The sequence below is a fragment of the Diaphorina citri genome, unplaced genomic scaffold (genome assembly GCF_000475195.1).
Source record: "Diaphorina citri unplaced genomic scaffold, Diaci psyllid genome assembly version 1.1 scaffold3186, whole genome shotgun sequence".
In the NCBI taxonomy this organism is placed as follows: domain Eukaryota; kingdom Metazoa; phylum Arthropoda; class Insecta; order Hemiptera; family Psyllidae; genus Diaphorina; species Diaphorina citri.
The window spans coordinates 2379-22060 of NW_007380597.1; the positions used below are offsets into that span (position 1 = coordinate 2379).

The window sequence follows — 19682 nt, forward strand, 5'->3', positions numbered from 1 at the left end:
TACCTAGAATATACATAGGTACTACATATTATCTATAATTACCTATACGTATCTGTATTCCAGATATTAGACCACTAACTGTGGGTAAGTATATATATCTGTATGTAATCTGGGGCGAGCGTCCCACCTAGAATCAAGGTCGAAAGAAGCAAGGTGACTTCTTCATGTGTGACGTCAAAACAAATGATTTTTGGCGACAAATATTCTGACAACCGACGCTATACGTCGCGCGGCGCCCTTTATAGGTGGTGCTGCTGTTGTTGTTGTTGTTGTTGTTGTTGTTGTTGTTGTTGTTGTTGTTGTTGTTGTTGTTGTTGTTGTTGTTGTTTTTGTTGTTGTTGTTGTTGGTGGTGGTGTTGGTGTTGGTATTGTTGTTGGTGTTGTTGTTGTTGTTGTTGTTGTTGTTGTTGTTGTTGTTGTTGTTGTTGTTGTTGTTGTTGTTGTTGTTGTTGTTCTGTTGTTGTTGTTGTTGTTGTTGTTGTTGTTGTTGTTGTTGTTGTTGTTGTTGTTGTTGTTGTTGTTGTTGTTGTTATTGTTGTTGTTGTTGTTGTTGTTGTTGTTGTTGTTGTTGTTGTTGTTGTTGTTGTTGTTGTATTGTTGTTGGTGTTGTTGTTGTTGTTGTTGTTGTTGTTGTTGTTGTTGTTGTTGTTGTTGTTGTTGTTGTTGTTGTTGTTGTTGTTCGGTGACGACAATTCAGCAATCATCTCCGAATTCTAGACTCGAAGGATAACAGTATAGGAGAAGGCCAGCCGTTCCGAGACCGACCCTTATCTGTTTATGAAGTTCGCCCAGGCGGGAGTGCTGACGAGGCAGTCGCTCTACCATTCGAGCTAAGTAGACAAAAGATAAGAAGACGTAAACTAGCGTGATCGATCTTCACATTGCTCAGATTGTATGGCGCCAACAACAGCTAGAACATTGTGCTAACCCAAAATACCTCGGGGTCCAATTAGATCGCACACTATCATTCAAACAGCGATTGCTCAGATGGTCACCCATCCTGATGCAAAACGTTGCTTAACTTCAGTGATTTATTTACCTAATTTACGGGATATAACCCATTATATAAACAAAATTCCCTAGTTATAACAAACCTACCTAATGAAATTAATCATAACAATAAAAAGCATGAGTACCTAATGATAAAGAGTTTATTGATTTTATTGATGCAGCGAGTCGAATTCATTAAGTTTTGATTTAAGTTGTTCAACTGACCCTACAAAAAAATCAATATTGTAAGGAGTATTACAAACGATGTTACTGAGATTAAGGATTCTGTTAATGGGACAATTAGCACCAATATTGGTTCGAAAGAATTTGGTTGAGAATAGGTCAGTATTTCTGGTTGTTCTCCCTCTAACTCTAAGGCCTATTTGTGAAACTAGATCGGGGCAATCAATTAAATTATTCAAGAATTTAAACAGAAACACGGTATCAGCAATGTCCCTTCTATGTTTTAGACTCTTAAGACCACTTGTTCTTATGATTTCAGAATAATCATGATTTTCAATTTTTATTTTATGTTTGAAAGCAAGTAATCTTAAGAATTTTCTTTGAACTTTGTCAAGAAGTTGAATGTGTTCATTACAAAAAGGAGACCAAAGAGATGAACAGTATTCCAGTGACGGACGAACCATAGAACAGTACAAGGCTTTTATTGTTTGAGGAGATTTGAATTCTCTTGAGTTACGTTGAATGAATCCCAAAGTTTTCATAGCTTTGTTTTTAATATTAGTATAGTGAGTATTAAACTTGAGATCATGATCAATCGTAACACCAAGATCTTTCACATTTTCAATACGGGATAACTGTTCGCCATCAATGGAGTACTGAATCATAAGGGGATTCTTTTTACGAGTGAATGTTATCATATGACATTTTTTAACATTAAGAACCATTCGATTCTCGCTGCACCAATCAGAAAGAAGGGAGAGAGTGCGCTGCAGATCCAAGCCATCCTCAATACTGTTAATACGTTTAGCCAGACGGAAATCATCGGCAAATAAAAGACCCATTGCTCAGATGTGGTCACTCATTCTGATGCAAAACGTTGCGTAACTTCAGTGAATCAGTGATCCAATGGGTTCTGGTGCATTCAACTAACTATAGCTGCGCCACGCCGCCGCGCCGCCGGGCTGCTATACCTACTCGATATAGTTCTTCTGGGTATTTTTGGCATCAAAATCAAAAACCTGTGCAATAGTTCGAAACTAAAATGGACGCGGCACATCAGGGATCAGGAAGAGAACGCCTTAACATAATAAATCAAAAACTTCAAAAGTCGCCTCGTTTCGCCTTTCGCGAAGCCTTCGATTCGATTCCCGCCAATCGCGGATTTGATCATGAACCGATAAGGTTCGTTCTCGGAACGGCTGACTTCCTCTCCTATCCTGAACTTCTCTCTTTGATTTCGGGACGATAAGATCTTAGCACTTACCGTTCCCTCTATCAAACTTCTTAAAAAAGGTACATAGGTAAGTATATTATATACTATACCTGTGTCCTATGTACGTAGAGGTAGGCGGGCAATACATATACTTGACTCACAGTCTGTGGTAAGTTGATTCAGTATGTAGGTCTGTATGTCAGCACCGTAGTTGAATGTACTTGGTACTCGTATACTACTATAAGTAATATTTTAAGTTACTAATGTATAGTATATACCTATGTATTTTATGTACCTATAGTCGTATTACATTATGATATAACCCAGGTCATTATGTGTTATGTATTCTCCTGTGAAATATAACAATAAAATTATTAAAATAATAGGTGGGTATTGCAAATACTTTTATTTTATTTAATTTTATTATTATGGAGCTGAACTTGGAGTCAAACCACCAATCCGAAGTCCAGTGAGCTTACTTTAGAGAACACATGGATGACGGATCAGTCAGTATTCTATTCTTACGAATTGAGAGATTCTGACCGTCGTATGTATGAAAGCCAAAGTTAAACTTTAGTTTAACTTAAGACGAAAAATGTTGCCAATTTCATGTCATTTCTTGAAATAACTGGCTAGATTTCATGAAATTTGGCAAGATTTTTCCGTCCTGTGTGCTTTGTGTTTCTATGGTTGCAACGTAAGCGTTTGCTTCAGTCCTATAAAAGTACTAGCTGAATTCCGTCGCTTCGCTCCGGAATACCGCTAGTTCATACCGAGGCATGGCCAAACTTGTAGAAAAGGCATGGCCGAACTTTTTTATTTATGAACTAGCTGAATTCCGTCGCTTCGCTCCGGAATACCGCTAGTTCATACCGAGGCATGGCCAAACTTGTAGAAAAGGCATGGCCGAACTTGTAGAAAATAAAAAATACGGTCGCGCTGCGCGCTCCCAGTTAGCTGTATAGTTATCAAACTAAAAACATAAACGAAACTCAAAATGTTAGGCGAGCGAGGAAAAGTTTTCTCTCCCACAGTCTCTGCACTCTGTGTATTTCTTATGGAGATTTTAGCGATCAAAAATTGATCATAGTCGACATCGATCGACGGCCGTTCGACTATGTATGGACACACCTTTAGACCGGACACACAGGTTTAGTTTTGCATGCCGGTTTTTATCTGACTGAGTGCGCCCACGTTAGTTAGAAGTTAGTATATTCTTACATTAAGGAGTCTGCTGGTGTTTACTTGAATATTGTTCAAGTAAACACCAGACCATCAGGATTAGGAAATTTTGGACACCTCTATATTATTGAAAGTAAAAGGAGGATTGTAAGTGCAGACCAAGGCTTGAGGCAATCAATGAAATAATGAGTACCAGAATGATTAGTATACCTAGTCATGTACAAATACCTATGTTTAAGAACATTTATGTTTCAGAATTAGCTAAACCTTTTTTAGTCATTAGGTCAGACAATGAGTTGGTACCTATAACCTTTTAGAACTTTAAGCCAAATACTTCCTTTCAATGTCCAGGAATCACCTCAGTTCCTTAGGCCAGTCACTCACTATCAGGTAGACCTGACAGGCACGACTGAAAAGGTCCGCCTGTCAGGTCTACCTGGCCTAAATATCTGTTGAAGCTATGATAAAGTAGTAATAGCCATAGCAGCCTCCCTGGCCCAGGGGGTATCACACTAGTTCACACTTAGAGGTTTCGGGGTTATGTTCCGAGAACAAACCTCGGCGGGTCGCACATTGGAAGAAAAATCAAACCTTTTTTTTTAAGAGGTTTGACAGAGGGAACTGTAACTGCTAAAGTCTTATCGTCCCGAAATCGAAGAGAGAAGGAAGACAGGATAGGAGAAACCCAGCCGTTCCGAGAACGACTATCATTTTCATGAATGTGGTTTTTCAGGCGACCAAGCGCTACTTATATAAAGTCGCGCGACTACGCTTGCGACGCGACGGGCCTTATCTGTTTCAAGTTCGCCCCAGGTGGGAATCGAACCCAAGACCTAGCGCTTACAAGGCGCGCTAACCTCCGCGCTAACTTAGCTGTAGGCGCATAGAAGTTTCTAGAGCAATGTGGTTTTTCAGGCGACCAAGCGCTAACTTATATAAAGTCACGCGACTACGCTTGCGACGCGACGGACCTTATCTGGTTTCAAGTTCACCCCGGGTGGGAATCGAACCCAAGACCTAGCGCTTACAAGGCGCGCTAACCTCCGCGCTAACTTAGCTGTAGGCGCATAGAAGTTTCTAGAGCCTCTCTCTCTGATTAGTGAGTGGTAAGTGAAGTTCACTGAACTTTAGATCAAAGTTAAGTCTCCTAAGCCAGAGTTGAAGGGCCACCTCAACTAACTATATATTTCACCAAATAACCATGATAGTTTACCTTTAGCTAGGAAGGGGAACATGTTCTGGAATGTATACCGTAGGTACACATTGATCTAGAGATCTAGATAATTGCTGAACAGACTAATCTGTTCTGCTCCCTGTTTCAAGTCTCCTAAGCCAGAGTTGAAGGGCCACCTCAACTAACTATATATTTCACCAAATAACCATGATAGTTTACCTTTAGCTAGGAAGGGGAACATGTTCTGGAATGTATCCCGTACACACTCATCCAGATCATTACTAGTTCTACGACATGGATTTAGCCACTCCGCTGAAATCAGAAAGAAGGAAACTGTTAGCTCCAGCTGGGGTCCAAAATTATTCACCGCTTAAGCTGCGTCCACACATAGTCGACCGTTTCGATCGATCGACGAGGTGAAGAGGTGAATCTATGTTGTCGAGGCAGTGTACGGTTTTGCAATTTGCCCTCGACCAGCGGGATTGCAAATTTCAAAACCAATCCATCCATATTTTACTGGTAATGACACGAATCAATCAATGATCAATAATAATAATAATCAGGTATCAATAATAATCAATTCTGTCGATATTCCCTTGATAATGACATGAATCGAATTATGTAGGTACTTGTTACCTACCACCTACCTATGTGTAGGTATCTAACTACCTACCACCTACTGATATAAATACAATATCTATCATTTATGTTGGTGCTAGGTCAACACGAGAACTCCAGAAAGTTTGAAGGGTAACTTTTTTTATGATCGAAATATTTCATGGGGGAATTGAGCACCAGAAACAGAGAAGAACTCATATAATTTCGGGGAAATTCAATTATGTCCATTTTGTTGATGAGGGACCTTCTGCATCGAACCCGGGACCTTCTACAAGTCAGGCAAGCACGTAACCACTGGGCTAACCGGTCCCCTTAAACCTTTAACCTTCCAATAGAGACAGGTTTTCATTGTGTCAATTTTCTCTCATGATTAATGAGTTTCTAAGAGAGAGAGAGAGAGAGAGAGAGAGAGAGAGAGAGAGAGAGAGAGAGAGAGAGAGAGAGAGAGAGAGAGAAGAGAGATAGATACAAAATTTTATTTTGTTTTTTAGGTAGGTAGGTAAATGGATTTTTTTATTTTTTGTGGTCAACCAAATTTTTGGTTGTAATTGTAGGCTAGGTACTGTGGTACCTAAGTACCTTATTATATTTCTCTAAGTTTAAGGATACTTTAATGACAACTTGAGTACCACACTTTTATGTAAGAGATTTAATACATTAGGTATTGATGTAATACTTGAACGTAATGTGTGGGATGGTAGGTAGTTATGTAGGAAGTACCTGGTTTTATTGTGGTTATAGGGAATACTCCAATTCCATTGTAGTGGTAAAGAATTTCGGAGTTAAAAATGTTAGGTGATGAAAACTTTTGGTAGTTTTGACATCTCCACCAATTTTATTTCATTGGTAGTTTTGACATCTCCACCAATTTTATTTCATTGGGAGTTTTAACATCTCCACTGATTTTATTTCATTGGGAGTTTTGACATCTCCACTAATTTTATTTCATTGGGAGTTTTGACATCTCCACTAATTTTATTTCATTGGGAGTGTAATGATTTTAGTGCACACACGTAATACCTAAAGAGATTAACAACCAGAGTAAATATAGGTACCTAGCTAAATAAATACAGAGTAAATACAGGTAGGTATACATAATAATAATTGACTGAACCAAGTGCTTTTTCAGTTGATTATTATTGATTTTGCATTTGGTTTTGTCTGCGATCGGGTATTTGGTAGGTACCTACCTACATACCTATTTGATATCTGGATGGGTGACTATCAGGGCATTGGCTTGTTGCTGGCTTTTCCCATGCAGCCCTACTCCTGTGTGTGTGTGTGTGTGTGTGTGTGTGTGTGTGTGTGTGTGTGTGTGTGTGTGTGTGTGTGTGTGTGTGTGTGTGTGTGTGTGTATCCGTCAGGGCAAAGTGGTCCCCCTCTTGGAATACTGTGTAAAATCAGTCTCATGAGGATAATAGATCAGTTGCACTTACTTGGGTGATGTTTTAAAGTCATAGAGCAGGAAAAATGAGGACCAACGGAATTTTTCTTTTTCTTCTACATACCTATTTTGTAGATGGTTTTCGTTCTAGTTCTGTAATAACATGACGATTCTCCCCTTGACCGTCGTTCTACCCTTGTAACTAATTGTCGACGTGGTTATTTGACTAACTTATTTCAAACCATACAACCACCTTGCTTATTATTCTACGTATTCACCTCGTGTTGTTTGCGTACGTTTTTCAACTCGGGTGCCAAATTTCGAGTCTGCATGTCCCGATGTTTCGTTAAGTTCAAGACCAAAGCAGACGTTATAGGTGTCGATGACGAATCACAATATAATATTCTAGGTACTATTACCTAGAATATACATAGGTACTACATATTATCTATAAATACCTATACGTATCTGTATTCCAGATATTAGACCACTAACTGTGGGTAAGTATATCTATCTGTATGTAATCTGGGGCGAGCGTCCCACCTAGAATCAAGGTCAAAAGAAGCAAGGTGACTTCTTCATGTGTGACGTCAAAACAAATGATTTTTTTGCGACAAATATTCTGACAACCGACGCTACGTCGCGCGGCGCCCTTTATAGGTTTGATAGAGGGAACTGTAACAACGGAGGTCTTATCGTCCCGAAATTGAACTGTTGTTGTTGTTGTTGTTGTTGTTGTTGTTGTTGTTGTTGTTGATTTCGCAATTTGCCCTCGACCAGCGGGATTGCAAATTTCAACATATTTTACTGGTAATGACACTAATCAATCAATGATCAATAATAATAATCAGGTATCAATAATAATCAATTCTGTCGATGTTCCCTTGATAATGACATGAATCGAATTATGTACCTAAATATTACCTACCACCTACCTATGTAGGTAGCTAACTACCTACCACCTACTGATATAAATACAATACCTATCATTTATATAAGTTGCTAGGTCAACACGAGAACTCCAGAAAGTTTGAAGGGTAACTTTTTTATGATCGAAATATTTCATGGGGGAATTGAACACCAGAAACAGAGAAGAACTCATATCTATAATTTCGGGGGAGATTCAATGATGTCCATTTTGTTGATGAGGGACCTTCTGCTTCGAATCCGGGACCTTCTACAAGTCAGGTAAGCACGTTACCACTGAGCTACCTGAAGCTCTAACCTTCCAGGATGGACAGGTGTTCATTGTGGTTGCCTTTCTATAATGATTAATGACATGCTAAGAGACTTTTCTCCTTTTTTCTGTGTATAAAAGAGAGAGAGAGAGAGAGAGAGAGAGAGAGAGAGAGAGAAAAGATCGATAAAAAAGAAGAAAAACTGGGTCAAAGTCTGCACCAATCACCTTCAATCTATTGATTTGTCAACCAATAGTGAGGTAGGTACCTGGCAGTGATTTGTCATAGAGTGAGGTACCAAGCTGGTAATGATACCAATTAGTATTACCAAACAATAGACTTCGAGTCAATTACCGATGTCCCAAGGCCTTTAGTGAACCAACAGAACAGTTCGTCCATCGATATCAAGTTAAGTTGGTATATCTATGTACCTACAGTGTGTAACTGGTATAGTTATATGGATAACTTTTTTTTCGATGAGTTACAGCATTTTTTGTAAACATACTTTTCAAGGATTTCGATGAAAAATTGAAAACTTTAAAGTTAAATATCTCAGTTTGATGATTTTCATTTATTGCCCTTTTTGCACCCAGGTCCTCAATTAAGGACGCTTGTTAGGAGGAAAAGAAAGCAAAAGTTAGTATCTAACTATTGCCTCGAGCAGAATAAGGAGTAGAGGAGGGAGATTTAATTAATTTATTAGCCTATCTATCTAGGTATGTACAGATACAGTAGAGCCTGATAACGTGAATTGACAAATTGGTGGATGTGACCAATTTCCCGAACCTAAAAAAGACCTTGGCCCTTATTTTATCCGATTAATTTCATTCTAAAAAAGAAATCTATTCTTCGGAATTGACGTTTCGAAACGATCTTATGTTCATCTTCAAGACGCCTGAATATTACAATGATAACTCTAAATCTCTACATGATACGTATCGCCACTACGAATAGGTACCTACCTAGATAAAACGAATTATTTTTTAAAATATGGTCTTACCTTAAAGATTCCCTCGAAATTCTGCTGAAACTTTCAACGGTTGTTTCGACCCCCCAGTTTCTTTCTTCTTCAACCTAGTTGACGAAAAAGAGGCTCACCAAAAGTTGCAGAATTTACCGTTGTAAACTGTTACAACAAATCCAACCGTTATTTACCGTTAAAACTCTGAATATTCAAATCATTTTAATTATTAATGAAAAGAAAAAACTAAAAACGAGTATTATGGGCGTGGACTAGATTGTAAATTAAAAACACTTGATTAATTAGATATTTAATTTTTATTATTTAATTAATTTGTAACGAAAGTGAAAATAAATAATCGGCTCACTTATAGGAATTACCGATGTCCCAAGGCCTTTGGTGAACCAACAGAACAGTTCGTCCATCGATATCAAGTTAAGTTGGTATATCTATGTACCTACAGTGTGTAACTGGTATAGTTATATGGTGTTAAAATACACTCGTGCGTAGGGGAAGTCCGGGCAAAGTGGGTCCCCCTCATGTAACTGGTATAGTTATATGGTGTTAAAATACACTCGTGCGTAGGGGAAGTCCGGGCAAAGTGGTCCCCCAGGGCAAAGTGGTCCCCCAGGGCAAAGTGGTCCCCCTCTTGGAATACTGTGTAAAATCAGTCTCATGAGGATAATAGATCAGTTGCGCTTACTTGGGTGATGTTTCAAAGTCATAGAGCAGGAAAAATGAGGACCAACGGAATTTTTCTTTTTCTTGGTCCCCCTCTTGGAATACTGTGTAAAATCAGTCTCATGAGGATAATAGATCAGGTGCACTTAATTGGGTGATGTTTTAAAGTCATAGAGCAGGAAAAATGAGGACCAACGGAATTTTTCTTTTTCTTCTACGACTTCTAGAAAAAAAATACCGGTAAATCGTAAACTTTGACGTCACGGCATACGCTCCCGTAGGCGATGACGTCACATCCAATATCCCGAGCAAAGCTCCCTCGCAGGCAACGCATTAATGTGTTTGTGCACATACGTTTCTGCGCAGTTTTTTCTGCTCCTCCGCTAGCGCGCTTGCATAGTGGCGCTACCTAACGGACGAAAAAAACCTGCGTGAAGTCTGATGTCACACATATTTGAACTTTTTCATTGGAACGGAAAATAAAAATTGAATTTTCGACCTTTTAAAATTATTCATTCGGAGTTTTGACCTCAGATTTGGATTTTTCACAACTTTTTACATAGGAATCGACTATTTATTTAGAATTTTTACCCATTTGCAACTGATCCATTGAGTGCTTTAATCAAGTAGCGACCATTAGCGACATTACCAGAGTATTAAAGAAAGTTCAACGAGTGGATAGAATTGGTAAAGGACGCTATAAAGCTGTGTCCACACATATTCTAAGCCGTCGATCGACGTCAATTGAAACCGTACACTGCCTCGACAACATAGATTCACCTCGTCGATCGACCATCGATTGACGAGGTTGATTTCGTGTGGACACAACTTTAGCAGTGCTGTGATGTCCACAAAAGTTACGAAGAGGCTCTCAGATTCACTACAAATAATTTCTGATTGCTGGTAATTCTGGTAAATCTAATGCTTTTTGTAGTTTTTGTTACTAACATCGCAAACATTTGGTAAATCTTTAATTCATGAAATTTTATGGAAAGACACGTGACTTTAAATAAATATTGTAAAATAAGTCAAACATTCACAATCACATGTCTTTTACATTTTTTTCTTCTTTTCTTCCAGATAGGTATTGGCCTTGTTTTCTTGCTCTAATTATGGACAATGTCACCCATACATTTTAAATCAGTTTTGAAAAGTTAAATTTTACTTTGAATTAATTATCTATTTTTTGCAACTGTAACTACAAGTATTGAATCAATCCACTTGCACCGTACCTATAAGTACATATGTATGTATTGCACAGGCAATCTTAGCCATTAGATAGGTACCTATAAGTATAAGTATTGTACCTAACTTTATTTTTACTTAGGTACTTTGATATTTTATTATTATTTATTATTTTTTTGCTTCCGATTTAATTTCTTTTTTCCTCCTTTTCATTTATTAAATGATAATAAATTATGTATTTATTCACCCTCACTTATTTTTATAAGGGCAGCCACAATTTTTTCCTACCAAGGCCAAATTATAGGTCAAAATCCATTGCGAGGTTAAAGTCCACCGAATTTACACAGACGGTCCATGGAGGGCACCTTGATTCTGTCTGCTTAAGGCGTCAGAAGAGAGAAACGAGTGACATCTCTAAACAGTCACCCGTATAGTTACCAACCACACTCAACTTAACTTCAGTGATCCATCAAATTTACCTAGACGGTCCATGGAGGGCACCTTGATTCTGTCTGCTTGAGGCGTCAGAAGAGAGAAACGAGTGACATCTCTAAACAGTCACCCGTATAGTTACCAACCACACTCAACTTAACTTCAGTGATCCATCAACTTGGAAGAAAGAAGGTAATGCGCCTGCCTTTGAAGCGCTAGGTCGCGGGTTCGCTTTCCGCCTGGAGCGAACTTTGCTAAACAGATGAGATTCGTTCTCTCAATAGATCGCTTTCCTCTATTCCTCTCTTCAATTTTTTGATAATAAAAGCTCTCGGTTGTTACAGTTCACTCTATCAAACCTCTTAGGAAAAGAAGGTGCTAGAGCCCCAGACTGACAGCCTCATGTTTGATAGAGGGAACTGTAACAATCGAGGTCTTGTCGCCCTGAAAACAAAGAGGGACGGAGGACAGGATAGGAGAAAGCCAGCCATTCCGAGAACGAACCTTATCTGTTTAGGAGAAAGTTCGCCCCAGGTGTGGGGTCCGCGACTTAGCGCTTTTGGGTGATATATCCTTTATCCAGATAGATGTTGGATCTACCCATCTCTTCGTATTTTTCTTCTTCTTTTTCTTTGCCTTTTCCCGTGTACAGGGTCGGCAATTTTAGTCAGCCTCTCAATCAGCCCCAACTAGGGTGATTGCTTTGGGCTAACATTTGGTTTTGGCTACAAAGTCACGTCAGTTTAAAATCGCTACAAAAGGAGCTGACACAAATGAGGAGCTGACCAGTGTTATTATATAGGGTTAGGTTGAACTCAAAAAGGAGCTTGCACAAGTTGAGCAGTGACCAGTGTTATTATAGGTTTTTTTTTCAACAAAATACTCAAATTTATTTACAATTCAAAATGGAACAGCCATTACATAATATATAGTAGATGGAATGAAAGAAATAGACACTGAGAAGGAATAATTATGTAGGTTAAGCACAAAAAGGAGCTTTCTTTTTCATTGCCGTGGCTTCTGAATAATTACCCGATCTTTAATAAAAGGACCAAAATCCGCCTTAAGTGACTGCTCGTCACATGAGTTGAAGAGGGTTGTTCCTTGAGAACTCCCGAGTCCTGAATAATACAAAACGAACTTCAGTTGAACTTGCTATAAAGTATCGATATAAGCCTCGGAAAAATAGATCAAACTGGAAAAGAATTCGAATCTTTGTTTGTTTTTATTATTATTATTATTTTCAAAAGGTTTAATAGAGGGGACTGTAACATCGGTGGTCTTATTGTCCCGAAATCAAAGAGGGAAAGAGGAAAGGATAGGAGAAAGCACTCCGTTACGAGGATAGTTTCTTACCTCGCCAGGTTGACTTCTAGACTTGACAAAGTTCCATTCGTTGAGTAGCTTGGCCAACTTGTTCAAACCTCCGTGGTGGAAGTGCAGAATCTTGTACTGGCTCTCTCGAGAGGCGATCACGAATTGACCTGAAAACAGAAAGAAGGAATACGGAGAGTTATATCAATTCAGAATGTCAGACCCAAGAGATAAAAATTGAGGAGCTGGGTGCAAAAAGGGAAATATGGATTTTTTGCGTAAAACGGTTTTTTGAATAGAACGTGGTGCGCTCTATCTTCCGGCGTTTGAACTGCAGTGATAACTTTTTTTTTCGATGAGTTACAGCATTTTTTGTAAACATACTTTTCAAGGATTTAGATGAAAAATTGAAAACTTTAGCTGCAGTGATAACTTTTTTTTTCGATGAGTTACAGCATTTTTTGTAAACATACTTTTCAAGGATTTAGATGAAAAATTGAAAACTTTAAAATAAATGCAAATAATTATCGGTATAATTATTTAGAGTTAAATATCTCAGAAAACTTTAAAGTTAAATATCTCAGTTTGATGATTTTCATTTATTGCCCTTTTTGCACCCAGCTCCTCAATTTAGCAATCTCCTCGTTTGGTGAAAAGATGAGACACCCAAGACAGTATTAGAGCCTGATAACGTGAATTGAAAAATGATTTTTGGTGGATGTGACCAATTTCCCGAACCTAAAAAAGCCCCTGGTCCTTATTTTATACGATTAATTTCATTCTAAAAAAGAAATCTATTCTTCGGAACTGACGTTTCGAAACGATCTTATGTTCATCTTCAAGACACCTGAATATTACAATGATAACTCTAAATCTCTACATGATACGTATCGCCACTACGAATAGGTATCTACCTAGATAAAACGAATTATTTTTTAAAATATGGTCTTACCTTTAAAGATTCCCTCGAAATTCTGCTGAAACTTTCAACGGTTGTTTCGACCCCCCGGTTTCTTCTTTAACCTAGTTGACGAAAAAGAGGCTCACCAAAAGTTGCAGAATTTACCGTTGTGAACTGTTACAACAAATCCAACCGTTATTTACCGTTAAAACTCTGAATATTCAAATCATTTTAATTATTAATGAAAAGTAAAAACTAAAAACGAGTAATATGGGCGTGGACTCGATTGTAAATTAAAAGAAAAACACTTGATTAATTAGATATTTAATTTTTATTATTTAATTAATTTGTAACGAAAGTGAAAATAAATAATCGGCTCACTTCTCGGTGAATAATCAAATTAATTAATTAATTAAATTAACTAAGATAAACTTTAAAAATAATAAATACCTAAATTAATAGGTAAAATAAAAAATGCTGATGGTTTTTGGCTGTCAGCAAAAAAAGAGAAATCCCGAAAAGTGGAGCTGCAAATTTTCCCCCGAAAGTGAAAGTCGATTTTTTCGCTATCCGTTATTTGAATCTTGATTCGAATGACTATAATTTTACTATGGACTATAATGGCGCGGCTGTCAGCAAAAAAAGAGAAATCCCGAAAAGTGGAGCTGCAAATTTCCCCCCGAAAGTGAAAGTCGATTTTTTCGCTATCCGTTATTTGAATCTTGATTCGAATGACTATAATTTTACTATGGACTATAATGGCGGTTAGATAAGGCCTTAACGCCAGTGACTGTCTGATAAGCCAGGTTGGTTCAAAGCTGAGGGGTCTCTCCCTACTTTAAGTTCCGAAGAGAGATAGGTACGAAATTTTATTTTATTTTTTAGGTAGGTAGGTAAATGGATTTTTTTTATTTTTTGTGGTCAACCAAATTTTTGGTTGTAATTGTAGACTAGGTACTGTGGTACCTAAGTACCTTATTATGTTTGTCTAAGTTTATGGATACTTTAATGACAACTTGAGTACCACACTTTTATGTAAGAGATTTAATACATTAGGTATTGATGTAATACTTGAACGTAATGTGTGGGATGGTAGATAGTTATGTAGGAAGTACCTGGTTTTATTGCGGTTTTAGGGAATACCTACTCCAATTCCATTGTAGTGGCAAAGAATTTCGGAGTTAAAAATGTGAGGTGATGAAAACTTTTGGTAGTTTTGGCATCTCCACTAATTTTATTTCATTGGGAGTTTTGACATCTCCACTGATATTATTTCATTGGGAGTTTTGACATCTCCACTGATATTATTTCATTGAGAGTTTTGACATCTCCACTGATATTATTTCATTGGGAGTTTTGACATCTCCACTAATTTTATTTCACTAATTGCTTCACGTACTCCTCTCTCTCTCTCTCTCTCTCTCTCTCTCTCTCTCTCTCCCCAGTACAAAATCTTATATTCCCGGAATAGTTCTATGTATTAAAAATTCCATAATAATCGGAAGCTATATTAAAAAATCATGATGGCTCATCCATAAAGGGGATTTAGCTAATAATCCCTAAAGAGGATTTAGCTAATAATCCCTAAAGGTGATTTAGCTCAAAATCTCCGGCGACAATCTTGGTCACTGCACATTGCATAAGTGGATAGGCGCGGCGTATCCTTGGCTAAGATTAGTCTCATGGTCTATATTTCTATAATACCTACTAAAACTCTAGAATAATCCACGCTCTAGAACTGAAACATCTTGATTCATCGGTTATTCAACTCTGCGTAGAACGAATGACATAATGACTGAAGCCTTCAGGCAATGTGTCAAAAATAAATACACGCCTTACTAAACTAAACATACCAGGTAGGTACCTACTATAAAATTACTACGCTTAAGCCGACCACTCACGGTTCGACGGACAGATAGACGGTCTGTCTGTCCGACCGGCGTAACGATTATGTGGCGGAAAAATCTTTTAACTTTTAGGTCTCGCAGACTGTAGTCAGCAGCTTTTGTCGTCACGCAAGTAGTTTCCTGACCCCAAAAATTTCAAGTCTATCTAAAAAATTGGGAGGATCCAAGGCTCCGTTAAGGACACCCTGGTGCGAGGGGATGGTCTTGGCGGGGGTCGATCGTCCATGGTCTAGAATAGAGTCGATCGTCCAGGGTCTAGAATAGGGTCGATCGTCCAGGGTCTGTGGTCTCTGTTGTGGACACGCACGGACAGACCTAGGTCAGATACTCTCAGACAGTCTGAGCGTGAATGGCTGACCTGAGAACTTAGAAGTCTTTGTAGACAATTACTAGTCCAGTCATCCTTTCACCAAGTTGTAAACTTTGTAGAAGCTGGCGGTGCGGCGCGGCAATAACAAAAATCACAATGCATCTGTTGACTCACTTTCCAATGGATCACTGAAGTTAATCAAAGTTGCGCGTGGTTGGTGTCGGGATGGGTGACCGTCTCGGCAATCGTGCGTGCTGCTGGCGTTTCCCGACCCACTCAAGCTGGGTGATGTTAATGTGAGGAGCTGGGGTAGCTTGTCACCGAATGGAAGGCAAAACTCCCGTCACGAAAGACCTTATTAGTTATACGATGACATTATATCTCTAGGAGGAGAATTAAGAAATAGGTACAGACAGTTTTCAGAGATGGTGCATTAAATAAATAGTTTGAGTTTATTCGTTGTGATTTTCAAAATAAATAAATAGACAAGGTACCAAAAATATATTAATTAAATTCTAGGTACCTAATTGGTACATACTTAAATAAATAGGATAGGAGGTAACTACATTGACAAATAGGTCGGACATCTTTGATTAGTATAATCAAAGGTGTTCATTATTTACAAATAAATAAATAGTATTTACAAATAAATAGGTTTTTGATATGAAATTGGGCTAACATTTGGTTTTGGCTACAATCTACTCATCCACCTACAGGTCATTAGATAATCTGGATCAAATCTCCAGGTACTTGAGACTGAAATGAGATCACTGGAGAGAAGGTCAGTATGTCTTCAGCTGGATCTGGACCGGTTCTAGAACCATCTGTATAATCAAAGGTGTTCATTATTTACAAATAAATAAATAGTATTTACAAATAAATAGGTTTTTGATATGAAAGTTCTTAAAAACTACTATATGGAACTTACCAATAAATTTGGACTCACTCTTGACTCATTTTCTCTTTCTCTCCATTCCGTTTGCCCCATTCTCTTTTATTCTTTCTCTTTTCGTTTCTCCCCTTCTCTCTCTCTTTCTCTGTCTGTCTCTCTCTCTCCTCTCTCTCTCTCTCTCTCTCTCTACTCTGTGTTTTCCTGTCTCTATTTTCTTCTCTCATACCAACTTATTTTTTTATCGTTCTGCTGATCTAATCTTGATTTTTCTTTAATCATTCTTGAGTTCTCTCCTGAAGAATTCAGCACAACTGAAGAATAATTTAGAAAAAATTAAGTAATGGTTTAGAAAAATAAAGTTGTTGTTTTGTTGTTATCCAGTATGAACTTTTCAAGTCACCTTTGAATATCAACTCCATACCCGGTGAATTGATCATGGGCATGATACACCCTAAGAATGTATCACACATAGCTGACTCAAAAGCTCAAAACCCACCGTGTATGGACAAATGATTTATCGTGTATGGACCGTGTGTTGATTTTGGGCATAAAACGAAATCAACAACTTAATTTTTCCCAATCATTCTTCATTTTTGCATCATTATTCTTCGATTCTGCTGAACGACTTTTTCAGTGCTGATTTTAGTGTTTACCGCTCCTATTTCTCCGGGAACACTTTGCTGACTGGAATATTCTTGAAGATTTTGTTAGCAATATCATCAAGCAGCATAGACGCGACCATTTCGATGGCTGGTTTCACCTCCTCTACAATATCGTTGGCATTTTCGTTGATGAACTTGTTGGTGGCTTCACCTGGAAAAGAATAGGGACAGTGTGATGTTGACTGATTTCGGCCCGGGGCGGATTTTATCCTAATCTTAAAACCTAAGGGTCTTTCTTGGATTTGCTTGACTGGCTTTATAGCAGGGGTGGCCACTAACCTTACCTTTAGGAGCCGCAATCCCATAAAGTCCATTTGGGGCGAGCCACAACCAGGGCTCGATGTGGCTCACGAGCCACGTTATGTCCACCCCTGCTCTACAGCATCTGGTTTTGCTTGACTCTGATATCCTTTACCGACGCGTCGCGATAGATGTTGGATCTACCTATGTATAGCAGATCTCCAGGTACCTAATAAGTAGGTACCTATACTTAGGCACAACATATTTACTTTAATACAGGTTAATTTGGCCTCAATTTTATGATTTAGACTTTGGAATTCCCTAATGTTTAGTAAGTAAGTAATTAAATGATTTGGACTTTGGAATCCCTAACAGTGTAGCAGGGCCCAAAGTCTGACATCATCAGAACCGAAGATATCAGACCAAAGCCTAGATCACAAGGCTAAGATAGGACGATCCGAGGCCACAACTCATGCCATCGAACCACAGAAGAGATAGCGATAACAGCGATGGGATGAGTTGGAACCTAAGACGTCACCGATAAGCCTCGTGATCACACTCCCGCGACCGATAAGACCGACTCTGCTAGTATAAGTAAGAAGGAAACCAAGCTAGCAGGGTCAGTCGTCCAGGAGCTAACAGTCCCCGTGCGTTCTTCACCTCCCGCTGTTAGACCTAAGAAGACCGACGTCTTGTCATTCCACCACCCATCAGATCCTTTTACGACATCCATCAGATTTCTTACGACATTATAACACCTAAAGAAGTCAAGGAAATCAGTCCTAAAAGAACCCTGGCCTTCGCAAGAAGTCTAGGTAGATCTAAGGATACCGCCGGACTTGTCATTCCACCATTCCCCAGATCTTTACGACAATAGGTCTACTTACTCAGCACAGAGTCTCCATTGAACAGGTTCCCAAAGTGAGCCTGGGTTTCTCCAATGGTCAGCTTGATCATAGTGTCTTTGGATTCGAAATATTCCTGTCCCTTCTTCTTGATTACCTTGCCGTTCATCTTGACGTGAGCGTTCACGTTAGCTGAAATAGGAGACAAGAGAATAGAATAGAATAATTCTTTGAATGGATCTCCTGAAGGCCACCTTCGTGGCCACATGGTTAAGAGCACTGACTCTAGAAGGGATTCAATAACGGCCGGTCGGGAAGACAAATTTTTCCGCTCCCAAATGGGCATGGACGTAAAAGAATGTTGTGCCTTGAAATACCTAGGTTATGCGAAGAATGTTCCAAGGTATGTATCTAGGTACAATCTTTTCTAGGATAAAATTTAGAATTTTCAAATATTGCGAACTCAGGATTAGGAAGTACCTACCTAAGTTTTCTTTTGAAACAATTAAGACCTTAATAGCCAAATTGAGGGGAAAACGGTTCTGTTTAGTGGATGTGCTGAATTCTCCAAAGAAGTAGGTACTAGAATTTAGAGTATTTAGATTTTTAGAACATTGAATAGACCCATTCTTGACGCATCATAACTCACAAAGATTTTTGGTTCTTTCAAGAGCACTGACTCTAGAAGGGATTCAATCACGGCCGGTCGGGAAGACAAAATTTTTCCGCTCCCAAATACCTAGGCGTGGACGTAAAAGAATGATGTGCCTTGAAATAGGTTATGCGAAGGATGTTCCAAGGTATGTATCTAGGTACAATCTTTTCTAGGATAAAATCTAGAATTTTCAAATATTGCGAACTCAGGATTAGGAAGTACCTACCTAAGTTTTCTTTTGAAACAATTACGACCTTAATAGCCAAATTGAGGGGAAAACGGTTCTGTTTAGTGGATGTGCTGAATTCCCCAAAGAAGTACTAGAATTTAGAGTATTTAGATTTTTAGAACATTGAATAGACCCATTCTTGACGCATCATAACTCACAAAGATTTTTGGTTCTTTTTATTGGTCCAGTAACTTACTAAGGTTAGCGCGGAATAGTCCCATTCCTCGGATAGGTACCAGGAGGGCACGCCCGTTGATGTCATAGTCTGATTCCAGGAATAGTCCAGTAACTTACAGAGATTTTGTCTCTTTAGTCCAGTAACTTACTAAGATTAGCCCGGATTCTCGTACTGAGAATAGTTCAGTAACTTACTAAGGTTAGCGCGGAATAGTCCCATTCCTCGGATAGGTACCAGGAGGGCACGCCCGTTGATATCATAGTCTGATTCCAGGAATAGTCCAGTAACTTACAGAGATTTTGTCGCTTTAGTCCAGTAACTTACTAAGATTAGCCCGGATTCCCGGAATAGTTCAGTAACTTACTAAG

The 19682-nt window shown here is 38.6% G+C and overlaps 1 protein-coding gene across 1 annotated transcript; it reads right to left on the reverse strand.

Moving 5' to 3' along the window:
* Positions 1–16911: 16911 nt before the first annotated feature.
* On the reverse strand, positions 16912–19577 carry LOC103520071 (protein takeout-like; the record flags this gene model as incomplete). The annotated part of the gene is made up of 4 exons (XM_026831333.1): positions 16912–17318; positions 18295–18444; positions 19333–19425; positions 19509–19577. Coding segments are annotated over 4 exons (467 nt in total), but the record flags the coding sequence as incomplete, so codon positions are not given.
* Between the last annotated feature and the right edge of the window lie 105 nt (positions 19578–19682).